At 40.2% G+C, this 11,847-nt stretch overlaps 1 protein-coding gene across 21 annotated transcripts in view; it reads right to left on the reverse strand.

Annotated features, from left to right (window-relative positions):
* Window positions 1-11,594, reverse strand: part of ASPM (assembly factor for spindle microtubules) — a 39,063-nt gene extending 27,469 nt beyond the window's left edge. For all 21 annotated transcript variants that reach the window (XR_011002067.1, XR_011002072.1, XR_011002071.1 and 18 more), the window contains exons 1-14: window positions 11,241-11,594; window positions 10,007-10,150; window positions 8,282-9,635; window positions 6,308-6,409; window positions 5,433-5,579; window positions 4,592-4,837; window positions 4,369-4,436; window positions 3,658-3,799; window positions 3,450-3,580; window positions 3,037-3,212; window positions 2,790-2,935; window positions 2,626-2,711; window positions 1,123-1,338; window positions 60-270 (exon numbers count right to left, since the gene is read on the reverse strand). Coding sequence is in view for 16 of the 21 variants with exons in the window: in XM_068199568.1 (XP_068055669.1) it covers window positions 60-270; window positions 1,123-1,338; window positions 2,626-2,711; window positions 2,790-2,935; window positions 3,037-3,212; window positions 3,450-3,580; window positions 3,658-3,799; window positions 4,369-4,436; window positions 4,592-4,837; window positions 5,433-5,579; window positions 6,308-6,409; window positions 8,282-9,635; window positions 10,007-10,150; window positions 11,241-11,543 (3,472 nt within the window). In the remaining 5 variants the exon portion in view is untranslated. The remainder of the gene's footprint in view (window positions 1-59; window positions 271-1,122; window positions 1,339-2,625; window positions 2,712-2,789; window positions 2,936-3,036; window positions 3,213-3,449; window positions 3,581-3,657; window positions 3,800-4,368; window positions 4,437-4,591; window positions 4,838-5,432; window positions 5,580-6,307; window positions 6,410-8,281; window positions 9,636-10,006; window positions 10,151-11,240) is intronic.
* Between the last annotated feature and the right edge of the window lie 253 nt (window positions 11,595-11,847).

The following is an 11,847-nucleotide window of genomic DNA, read 5'->3' on the forward strand; positions in this document are numbered from 1 at the left end:
AAATCAAATTGTACAAAGAAATATATTTAACATGAACTTCTGTACATCAAATAACTCACTTTGATCAAATGTTTCTTCCACAACATTTAGAGAAGTGTCAGACTCAGATGAGGAGGAAGAGTTTAGTCCCACTGTAACAGTTCTTGAACATTCCACTGTTTGAGTTGTTCGTTGGCACACAGCTTCCAAAGGCATGTAACAGGGGTGATAGTGATGAATCAAATGACATAATACTCTGCCATCTGAGAAACACACTGTGAAGTTTTCCACCTGTTAAATAAAATACAAATGCCTTGAATTTTTGTATTAGTCAATTGGTATAAACTGGATATAGAAATCTTCTCTTGTACCTTTAAATGTCACCAAGTGCAAATTAATTTTTAACAAAAAAATTTAAGTAGCTAGTGCTTCCTTTGAACATTTACTGTACAGTGACATACAGCTGTGAGAGCCCAGAAACAAAAGAGGTGTGACTCATTATACAGTGAATCTACAAGGGAAACATTTATGAAACCAATCTTTCTACAGCAGGATCCCAAATAAACTCCTATAGATACCTGTACACTAGGTTTTCAATGCAAATAAGTTCTGAATTTGCATCAGTCCTAAAAGCTCTGTTTTACTCTTCAGAAAGACTAGCAGATGCTACTGTATTCTGACCAGAATCAGGTCTCTGACCAGAGCTTCCCATCTTGGAATGAGCAAACATATCCCTTCTAAACAAACATCTCTGAGGAGATGTACTGACCTTATTCCAAAAATTAATTTAGTGTTCATAGTTTTTATAAACACTGGAAATTCTATGCACAAATACTTTTAAAATGAAGGCTCAGTTAAAGTCCACAAACAATTCCCATTCCAGCAAAAAATGTTCAACTTTTAAAAAGCATTTTTATGCACAAGACTAATTGGAAGGGGAAAATTTTTGCTCAAATTTGTTTAAAAAGAGAGGTGCAGCTAAACTCGCAGAACAATGGTTATTTCAAATCAGCTTAAACAAAGTCCAGAAGATTACAAATAATTACCATTGACTTCTACTGCATATTTGATGGTTTGAAGAACTCTGTAAAGATTTACAACAGCACAGGGTGTACTTGTGGAAGTGTACACAAAACTATTTACCTTGATATTGTAAAATCTACAAACAGCATTAACCCATGCCATCAGCAGCTTCACATTTTCACTGTAGGTTTGAGATGAGATGTTACTACCGTCTTCCTGTACTTGAAAATAATTTGAAGAAGTCTTTCTAGCACCCAATAGTGCTTTTGTCTTGTATGTGTTCTTCAAAAACTCAATTTCTTCTTTTAAATGTTCCACATTCAGAAAAACATCCACCTATTAGGAAGAAAACCAAAAATGAACATGTCAACAGTCTGACATGTCCTGCATTACAGCTGCTGGATACAGAGCTTTAGACATGGCATTTTAAAGAGAACCTACACTCACTTCTTCACAGCACCTGCTGCACAATCAGTAGTGGATAAATCTGGACTTGCCAGCACAGATGGTGGATAAAAAACCCTAAAATTACTCTTCCCACTGTTCTGTGTAAAAGAGTTATGTTGGGAGAAACAGGGAAATTCCCTGTGTAATTTCAATGTGCTCTCAGAGGAAACGATTTCAGAGTCCTGCCTGCAGTTCCACTGAGCCCATGAGCCCAATCATCCTCCTTTAAGAGATTCCAAAAGGACTTGAGCTGGTTGGAGAACAAGCAGCATATCCACAGGGCTTGGATAAAGCCACTATTCACTCAAGTTATTTCTCTAATCAAAAGCAATGCAACTGTGACACATGCATCAGAAAAACTAACTGAAGGAAGTTAACTACTTAATAGTGTAACAGTATTTAAGAAAGAAAATAATTACATTTGATTTTTATTATATTGTCCTATCTTAGTGATAGTTCTGTGGCTGAAGTCTTTAATATTCTTCCTTTATATATACTTAATTGCACTTACATTCCAGACTACTTAGTGGTGAAATTCCACCTCAACTTTTATCTTATTTTGCCTTTCATACATTATGTTTCTTCCAACTGGATTTGTCAGTTGGACACTTAGTTTTTAAACATCCTCTGACTCAAGTTAACTCTTAAAACAGTCTTTTACTATTTTATTAAAAAAACTATTTTACCTCCTCTACTAAGTTTTGAAATGTCACTGCAGTAATGCCTAAGAAATCTTCATTCTTATTTCAAGGATGTTTCATCGACTGTTTCAGATAAAAGTAAGAAAAAGTAGAAGAGCTATAGCTTCAGAGATAACTCTATAATTGTCTATCAGTGTAACCTCAAAATGTCCTTTTCAGTTACTAAGAATCTACCTGCAGTTTGAGATCACATCATTTCACTTTTAAGTATCAATTCTGCTACTTATATGGCATAAACTCAGTTTTTTCCAAAAAACTTGAACGAATGTGTAAGAAAAAGCACAGTTAAAACATTATCCAAGCTGTATTGTTAGGGAACAATTAGAAGTTTAGTAAAGTTTACATGGAGCTTTGAATGTACAAAGCAAATAATTTGTCTAAAATTTCATTAGAAGAAGCTTTCATAGACATCAAATATTCCTCAAAGAGTGGTGTTTTCATTATTACTCCTTTGTAACTAGCAATTAAACAGTACCTGGAAAGCAAAGACAATTTTCCACAGCAGAGCTAACGTTCGTTCCCTGTGTCTATCCACAATATCTCTGGAGTCAATTGAAGTACCTACCAAATAAAACAAGGGATTAAAGTGTGCAGTAGTTATCTGCTGCAATTAGAATAACCCTGATTTCTCGGCCTTACCAGTTTCATCTTTCAAGTGCACTCCTCGCTCTTTCAGGACATTAAGAACAATTTCCACATTATGCATCTTCTGGAGCCGACTTATTGCAGGAACTCTCAGTTGTTTTGAAAGACTCCAGTTTTTGGTCAGAAGTTCCACTGTTCTCCTAACAAAGGTAAATGCATGGTTTAATACCTCTGATGTGCTCACATGAAATATTATATAAAGGAAAATAAATATTTCAATAAAAATTCTGTATCAACGCACACAAGACGAATGCCACATTGTAAGTCCACAGCCAGGTTTGTTACAGCAAAATCAAATTCATCCAGTGGAGTTTGAACATGGCTGACAGGTAGTCCTAAGAACCCCAGATGGCGGGAAAGGTCACCTTCACCACTCAGGAAGTCCCGGGAAAATGCAAGCAAAAGGTCTTTGCTAGCCTAAAGTTAAAAAAAGAGAAATCTTAACACTACAATGTTTGTCAATCAGAATACACCCCTTTTACCTCCTAAATCACATTTTATGTTTCCTTGTATAATTCTTAAAATTATGTATTTTTTTAGAATTATTTTTAGCATGTCATATAGCTTTAACTATTGTCAGATTAAAAACAGTAAAAAAATTATACCACAGACTTAGGACAACAATTGAGGAAGACCTCAAATCCCAGCTCTCACCTTGAACTCGGCATCCTTACAAAAGAGGCAGGGGTCATGGTCAATCATTCTGGACTGCTTGGCACAATCCAGAAAGCAAACCAGCAGCAGCAATTTTTTCAGTGTGAACTTTGACAAAGCTTCTTCATGACCTGAAATGATACAACTCAATAAGTGATAGTTTAAAAATTAGGTGCTACAAATAAATTATTTTGGAACTAGTTGTTACCTTCCCGGTAAAGGTGGGGCACGACGGGATGTCTGTATTCAGTGGCAATGTCAGGGTTCCACAGCAAGCGGTTAAGGATAAATATTGCTAAACCCATAACATCACTATTACTCTCCAAAGCTATCAGTTCTCCATAAACAGTCTAATATGAAAGAAGGGGAAAAAAGCAGAAGTAAGTGTTAAAAGTTACCTTCAATACCATGTGATTTTGTGAACAATATACATTATTGTTATACATTATCTCTAAAATAATGAATGGAAATTTGTCTCTAAATATCAAAAAGTTTTCAAGTGAGTCCCTGAAAGGTAAAGCCAAAGGAAATTTCAGAAGATCTAATCTCATTTCAAAACACATATGATCATCTACGTCTGAGAAATCAATCAGGAGCTTCTTTAAAATGACCACATTCTTCTCCAGTTTAGTAAAGTGAAACTGATAGGGAAACACTTTTGTGTGTGGCCATGGAATTAACTTCCACTATCCTTGATTAAATATTTGACTTCTTAATAAGATAATCACATTTTTAAAGCAAGTATGTTGTAACAATTTAAAACATATGCATCATGCTATAACTGAATTGAACCTACCTGAATTAGTATGACAGAAAATACAAAGAAACACAAATACAAAGAAACCCAAAACAACCTCTACTAAAAAAATTGCTTAATGTGCTTTAAACTTAGATTATAGACTATACACAGTGAACTTACCTCCAGACCTATACGCAGCCATAAAGGGTTGTAAGATAAAAGCCAGTTAAGGACTTTCTGCCTTTCTCCTGCAAGAAAGCATTTTTTAATATTAGATCCAGCAAACATTTCAGATTAATGCAAATATTTCTATTAACCAATTTCAGATTAAACAAACTCAGTGCATGAATAACCCTTTTCCTACTTACAAGACGGGGAGAATTCCAGGTTTCAGCCCTCTTACCTATGTCCTTCCAGAGGTGCCTGTCCCTGCGGACCAGCAGGCGCCTGGTTTCGATCTCCACCTCGAGTTTCTGGATGGCTTTGACCATGCTTTCGGAGGTGAACAGGCGGCAGGCCTCACGCCGCAGCCTGTTCAGCTTACGGCGAGCTGTGTACGCTTTGAGAGATGCCTCATCTTTCGTGGGTGCCTTAGGAAGGCTCCTTTTGTGATGGTTCTCTTCCCCCAAGATAAGAGCAGCTGCATTTACTGTTTAAACATGCACAAAGAGCAAGCATTTACTTCTCAAATAAAGGTAGCTTTGCACACTTCATTTATTTTTCCCCTTTTTAAGCTGACTTTTTTTATTTTTATTCTGACTGATGATTTATCCTTCAGGAAGCTTGTCAGCTGTTGCACTACACATATGTTGTCAAGTACAAGAATACTAGTCAACTATCAAATATAAGAACACATATTTCATAAGTGAGCAGTACTAGGAATTCAGTTTTAAGATTAATGGTTCCATCTTCAGTTTTTTCAAGTGAAGCTAAAGATAGTGCAAAAAGCAGGTTATCCTTTTAGTAAAGTGCCAGCAATAATATTTTCCAGCAGGTGGGGATTCCCCACTCACCACCCACTGAGGAGTGCCATAGCCACACATTCCAGTGCATTCTTCATGCAGGGGTGTGGTGTGCTGTGCTTGACATAAGCTAGTGAGCCATCCACGCTTACCAGAAGGGGGAAAACATGACAACATGACTCTGAAAAGGTTTAGTGTTAAATGAGTACTACTACTTGGTGTTAATAAAGTATATTACATAAAGCTTAAGAAAATGAGAAGACAAAGTTATTGTACTCTTACCTTGTGAAGTATTTGTTTTTACATTGAAGTCATCAGGGGTAAGTACAAAATTTAACCACCAGGTGAAACCTCGTTGCTGCTTCTCCTTCCAACGTTCATCATAAAACATGTTTTTAGCAGCAAAAGGCATTGGGTGCCTAGGGATGACTTTAAAAAAAAAAAAAAAAAAGGCAAAACAACAAAAAACTTAAGTCTTTGCAGTTCTTGAAATGTTTGATAACCAATATGCATTTCATTATGGAAAGGATTAATGTTTGACACTCCATTTAATACTATAGCCAAAAAAAGTAGGTTGTTAAAATCTTCAGTAACTTGTAGATCAGGGACTATTAAATAAACTGCAGCCACAAAACATGGCTTGAGTTGTTACAGCCCTAGAACCCAGGCCATTTGCAATGGAGTACTCTCAAACTGAACTGGATTACATTCATGAAGAACCATTTTATAGATGCATTTTTCTGATTAGATCAACTTACTATTCTTAACTCTGCAAAATTTTTATCTTGTTGGGAAGAAATTCTCTCTTCTGAGATATTCTATTGTTGCTTTAAAATGGTACCAGATCTGGAAGAGGCATTTAACTGACAGTCATCAGTAAGCTGGGAGCAGAACTGTGATATAGATTTTACACTTACAGACCAATCTGGAAAAAAGTAACATTTACTTTTAGCTGACTGTGTGTTGCAACCAATTTTCTTACAAGTACTCAAAACAGATCACAAAAGGTTGCATATATTGTTCTAGTAGGTATTGATTCATCTCAGGTACTATCTTCTATTTCCTCTCAGCTCTAACCAGTTAGGTCTTACCCGACACCAGCAGTACAATTGTGATATTCTGTTCAGTGTTCTACCAAACACCAGGAGTCTGCCTACCTGTTTTCAGTGGTTTCACAAATGTCAGGTGTGACTGGGCCAATCCAGGGACAGGTTTACTAATTCTCTTGGTAGCTTTAGATGCCTTCTGAAGTGAAGAACCTACAAGCATTAACACACAATTATCAACAGCAAATACGTCAGTGAAAGTTAACGTATTAAAGTTCACATCGCTTCTAAAGCACAGAACTAAAGTAATTCTCCATGAACCATTCAAAAGATATTGATGATTTAAAAAGGGGAGGAAGGAAGATGTGTGGATGCAGGGAACTACAGACTGGTGAGCCCCACTTCTGTGCCTGGGAATATCATGGAACAGACCCTCGTGGAAGTGATGTTAGAGCACATATAAGACAAGCAGGTGATTCAAGACAGTGAATGGAGGGAGCATGGCTTTACTAAGGGCAAATGGTCCCTGACCTGTCTGGTGGCCCTCTGTAGTGGAGTGGCTGACACAGTCAACAAGGGAAACCGACTGATGTCATCTACCTAGAGCTCTGTAAAGCCTTCCACACAGACCCACGTGGCATCCTCATCTCTACATTGGAGAGATATGAATTTGGAAGGTGTACCATTGTGTGGATAAGGAATTGCAGCCTGAGGGTTGTGGTCCATGGCTGTACGCCCACGTGAAGGCTGGTCATGAGCGGTGTCCCTCAGGGATCTGTCTTGGGACTGTCAAGCATACCCCTGGCATGTCTGCAGGTGACATGAAGCTGAGCTGTGCACGTGACACACAGACTGGGAGAAGAACCCAGAGAGAGCAGCCCTGCAGAGGAGGAATTAGGGGTTCTGGTGGATGAAAAGCTGGACATAAGCCAAGAATGTGCACTCACAGCCCAGAAGGCAAACTGAATCCTGGGGTGTGTCAAAAGAAGGGTGGCCAGAGATCAAGGAAGGAGATTGTTCCCCTCTACTCTGCCCTTGTCCAGCTCATCTAGCTTTATCCTAATGGATAATTAGAAAAAACCTGGTAGATAACACACCTTTTTCTGCTGCATATCAATACTTTCAGCACCCTGCTTTTATGCAAACTATCTTAAAAAGCCTGACATTGAAGTGCATTACTGAAAGCCTCTAATCAAATCCAGATCACAGAACAGATCATTTAACTGAAGAATGCAACATGTGCTATTTCGATCTGAAAGTCATGATGAATTTTTCCTGGTAGTTAAATTTTGCAAATTAAATGTATATTTAAGTTCCAGACCCTCATTCCCTTCAAATTCCAGAGCATATTTAGAGTTGGAACAGTTAGAAAACCCCAAATAAACTGAAATTGCAAGCATCAGCATTTTTTGATCTTCAAGCAACAAAGTATTGGCAAACAATAAGGCAGAGAGAACTACACAAGGCTGACTAATCACAGACAGTAAAAAGCAAGCAGAGTAAAAAAGAGAAACTTCTTCACTCAAAGGGTGGTTAGGAGTTATCACAGGCTGCCAATGGAAGTGGTGGAATCACCATCCCTAAAAGCGTTGAAAAGGTGCATGGATGTGGCACCTAGAGTTATAGTTTAGTGGTGAACATGGTGGTGCCAAGTTAATGGCTGGACTCAATGTTCCAAGCAGTCTTTTCCAACCTTCATGATATTAATTTTGAAAATATGTGACAACAGCAATGGAGGCAAACATTCACAATGGTAAATGTACATGTGACAAAATCTTGTGCAGTAAGTTTCCAGAAAATTTGATTTATGTAACGAGGTCTCTGCTCAAGAGCTTTTAGATACTTTACCTATTATTGTCATTAACAAATTTACACAGGAATAAAGTTAATTTGAAGTCAATTATATAACCAAAACTCTAACCTAGTTTTCAGTTTTTTAAAACACAGATACCTAACAAATAGCAAAAGCCCACATATAAGAGATATTAAATATTGCTGATTGTTGCTAGACATTTCAGTTTGCTGTATACATTTCCTAATCAAAGGATCTTTCAGAAAATGGTAAAAGAAGGAAACACTGCTCACCAGCTTTCTTTCTCTGCCCTACTCTCTCTCCACTTGTGGGTTTGAAAGCTGATGGTCCTCTGGTCGTGCGTGTTTGATTGTCTGTGCTAGAGGTAAGAGCTCTTTTTCTTTCCACTTCTTCCACTTGCACTGGAGCTGTAACTCTATTTCCTACATATGTTTCACTTTTCCTCTTACGACAGGAAGAAGTTGATCGAGTAGGAGATGAATTTACCTTGTCATTGTGACACTTATTTTCAGATGAAAAGGAAGCTGTAACTGGCAGGTGTTTGGATGTTTCTGCTTCTCTATGTCCAGGCACCACGTTAGCACATCCTGATATTGCTTTATTAAGGCATTTTTTAGATTTTGGCTGGCGGGTTTCTGTTCTTGTTTCTTCAGCAGCACCACGCTTACTTTTTATGACAGTGGCAGAAAGAATTGGACGCTTTTTTGTTTGTTCTCTCTGAGAGGGATTGTCAGTTTGAAGTACCGCTGCAGAAGGAAAACTGCAGTGATCTTCCTTGGGTTTATCACAATCAAGTGCCTGTGATTTTACTTTATGCAGCTCAGAGACTTCATTTAAATTATGTTCTATGTGAACATGTGTTTCTGTCTCTACACCTCCATCTTTTTTCCATTTTGAGGGTAGAAATCTCTTAACAACATAAGTCTGTGTGGTGGACGATCTTAATGCTGCATCAGGTTTAGGAGTCTTTGATGGTTTATCTGACAAACTGTCCTTCACAAATTGATCAGGTGACAGAATTGGATAAGGCTGTTCTATTACATCTATATCCACTTGATAATTGTCATTTACAAAAGCATCTGGACTTAAAATTCTCCTTGTACTTAAAGCAGGTGCAGAGGCTGAGTGTTCTGGAGTGGAAACTGGTGAGAGTGTAAAATTAAGAACCGCTCCATCATTTGAAATTGGCAATTGTGCTAATCCAGCAGAACTGGAGGCACTTTCAGGTTGCAATTGACTGTGCTCAGTAACACATTTATTGATGATACAGATGTCCGTCTCAGGCAACAACTCCTTATTTCCAGAGGCAGCAATATCCCCAAATGCAGTAGACCTTCTCAGGGCAAGTGGCGTGTGAACAGTACTGCCGTGTTCCTCTGGCACTGATGCAATAGGAGATGGAGGCAGCTGATTCTCTGAGCCAGCAGGAGGGTCGTTTACTTGGGATGTACTCTTCTGCACCGTGTTCTGATTCTCACATGACTGAAGGGGACTTCTAAGTCTATCCACCTCATGAGAAACTTGAAATGTTTTATTAACATTTTTAATTTCTGAAGTACTCTTCTTAACTTTAACAGCAGATGTTACTGAAGAGTTTTTCTTTTTTAATGTATCCCAAAGACTCTTCTGAAAAAGAACCATACTTAAAAGTTAGCGTGCTCACTTTCTAAATTCTACATGTAAAAGTAAACATCACTAGCATACCCATTCAAAGTTTAAGAAGACTATAAAAAGAACTCCTGGTCAAAAATTCACAATACCTTATTTGCAGGCTTGAAAACCATTTATTTGGTCATGTTTCAGTTTTATTCTTTAAGCTGTAGTTTATCAGTACCTACTTTCCAACCCAGCTAAAAAGAGTTGAGGACAATGGGCATTTCCACAGCACCATTTATCACTTTATAGTCCTCTTCCACTGAATTTTCTAGTAATAAAAACAATATTTGCATCAGAGATGCCAAAGTAACAGAATTAAGATACAATAAATACACACTCACCCTCTTCTTCGGGGGCTGCTCAGCAGCACCAAGGAGCACAGCTTGATGTTTTATAACATCATTAACAACAAAAGACACCAGTTCTCTGATTTTTCCTTCTTCTAATGGTGTCCACGTGACAGAAACAAATATTCTTTGTCCCGACTATTGGAAAAAAAAATATTCCATATTTAGCATTTAGGTACACTTTGGTAACATTGAAAATCAAGTAATCAAATAAACAATGAGCAGTATATAGAATACATATTATAACAATATGAAATTATAAAAAATTGTTAAATGTTTAAATGTCAGTTTTCCCTCTTTAGCATGTAAATTTAAGCAACCCCAATCAAAAATGTCATACACCTCTGAATCAAACTACAGTGGAAAACAAGAAGGAATACATATAACACATAGTAGAAGAAGGTTTGAGTAAAGGTGAGAAGAAGAAATTACATAATTTTTGGCATGTATTAACCAAATAAATCCTCCAGAGAAATTCTGAGAGAATTATGGTGGGACAAATAATCAGAGGTTCATTAACTTAGGACCTTAGCGAACCCTAAATATAAGTGTAATTGTTTTTAGTAAAATTTGACACTCAAGTCCTTCAACAAAAAGTAAGACACTGCAAATTATCAAGGAAGTCATGAAGCTTTCTATTCATTAATTCCTAGAGGAGCATATAAATGAAGCACTTTGCAGTGACACTTCACCCTGGTTTTATAAGCCCATTGTTGGCAGAGATGGCCAGAGTGTTTCTTCCTCTCTCACACACACTCTGGACTGTCTAGATAATTGTAGATATATGTTCGTCTAAACGGCTCTTTTAAAAACTGGCACTGGTTGGACTAGCCACAGTTTAATCCTGTTTTAAGCGTGCCTTGCACTCTGCGGAACAGCGAACCGGCATCCTCTTCCCTCAGCCTTTTCCTGAACATATGCCCTGAAACTTTTTGACAGGTCTCTGTCTTTAGAACAACACTCGCAAAGAGCAGTTAATTTCATTTTATTTTTTTATCTCCACTGCAAACGCCTCTCTGCTGAAGCAGGCTGTAGCGCCCCGGCACCGCGGACAGCCCCGAGCCCCACCCCGCCATGCCCGGCTGCCACCGCCCCTCGGGGCGAACCGGGGGCGACACGGGCCCCGACCGCCCCACATGCCGGATGCCTGGGGGCTGCCCCCGGGCAGCTCCTCCCGATCCCCCGGCCGCCAGAGCTCCTGCCCGTCCCCTGGCGTGTCCCCCCGTACCTCCACAAAGAAGCGGCGGGGCTCGATGCTGAAGCCCCTGGCAGCGGCCGGAAAGCGGTCGATGACCACCTCGGCATCATCCTCGTTGGGGTTGTCGACGGCCAGCAGACGCGTGCGGGAGGCGCCCACACGCAGGCGGCCGAAACTGAGGAAAGGCGGCCGGGAAAAGTAGCTCAGAACCAGCACGGCGGGGTCCTCATCCGCGTCCTCCTCACCGCCCCGCGGGGCCCAGCGCCGCCGGCCGGCGTTGCTGGCGGGGTTGCGGTCCCCCCGCGCCGCTGCGGCGGCAGAGCCCGCGGCCATGGCCGGGCAGGCGCGGAGCAGCGGCTCCGCGCGGGCAGCGCTGCGCCAACCGCCGCTCGCGCGTTCAAACCCACGGCCCCGCCAATCCCCGCGCGGACCGCTCGCGCTAGCCCCGCCCCCTCGCGCATCAGCCAATCGTAGCGTGGCTCGCGCCCGCTCCAACCCGCCCCCTCTCCCGTCCGCCAATCAGCGCCCGGCGCTTCATTTAAACGGCCCAGCCCGCAGCGCCGCGAGCGCTGCGCGTGAGGGCTGCGTGGGCTCGGAATGGAAACACCCGACCGCCGGGAGGGACGGCGCTCCGCCC

The sequence above is a fragment of the Anomalospiza imberbis genome, chromosome 9, assembly GCF_031753505.1.
Source record: "Anomalospiza imberbis isolate Cuckoo-Finch-1a 21T00152 chromosome 9, ASM3175350v1, whole genome shotgun sequence".
Lineage (NCBI taxonomy): Eukaryota > Metazoa > Chordata > Aves > Passeriformes > Viduidae > Anomalospiza > Anomalospiza imberbis.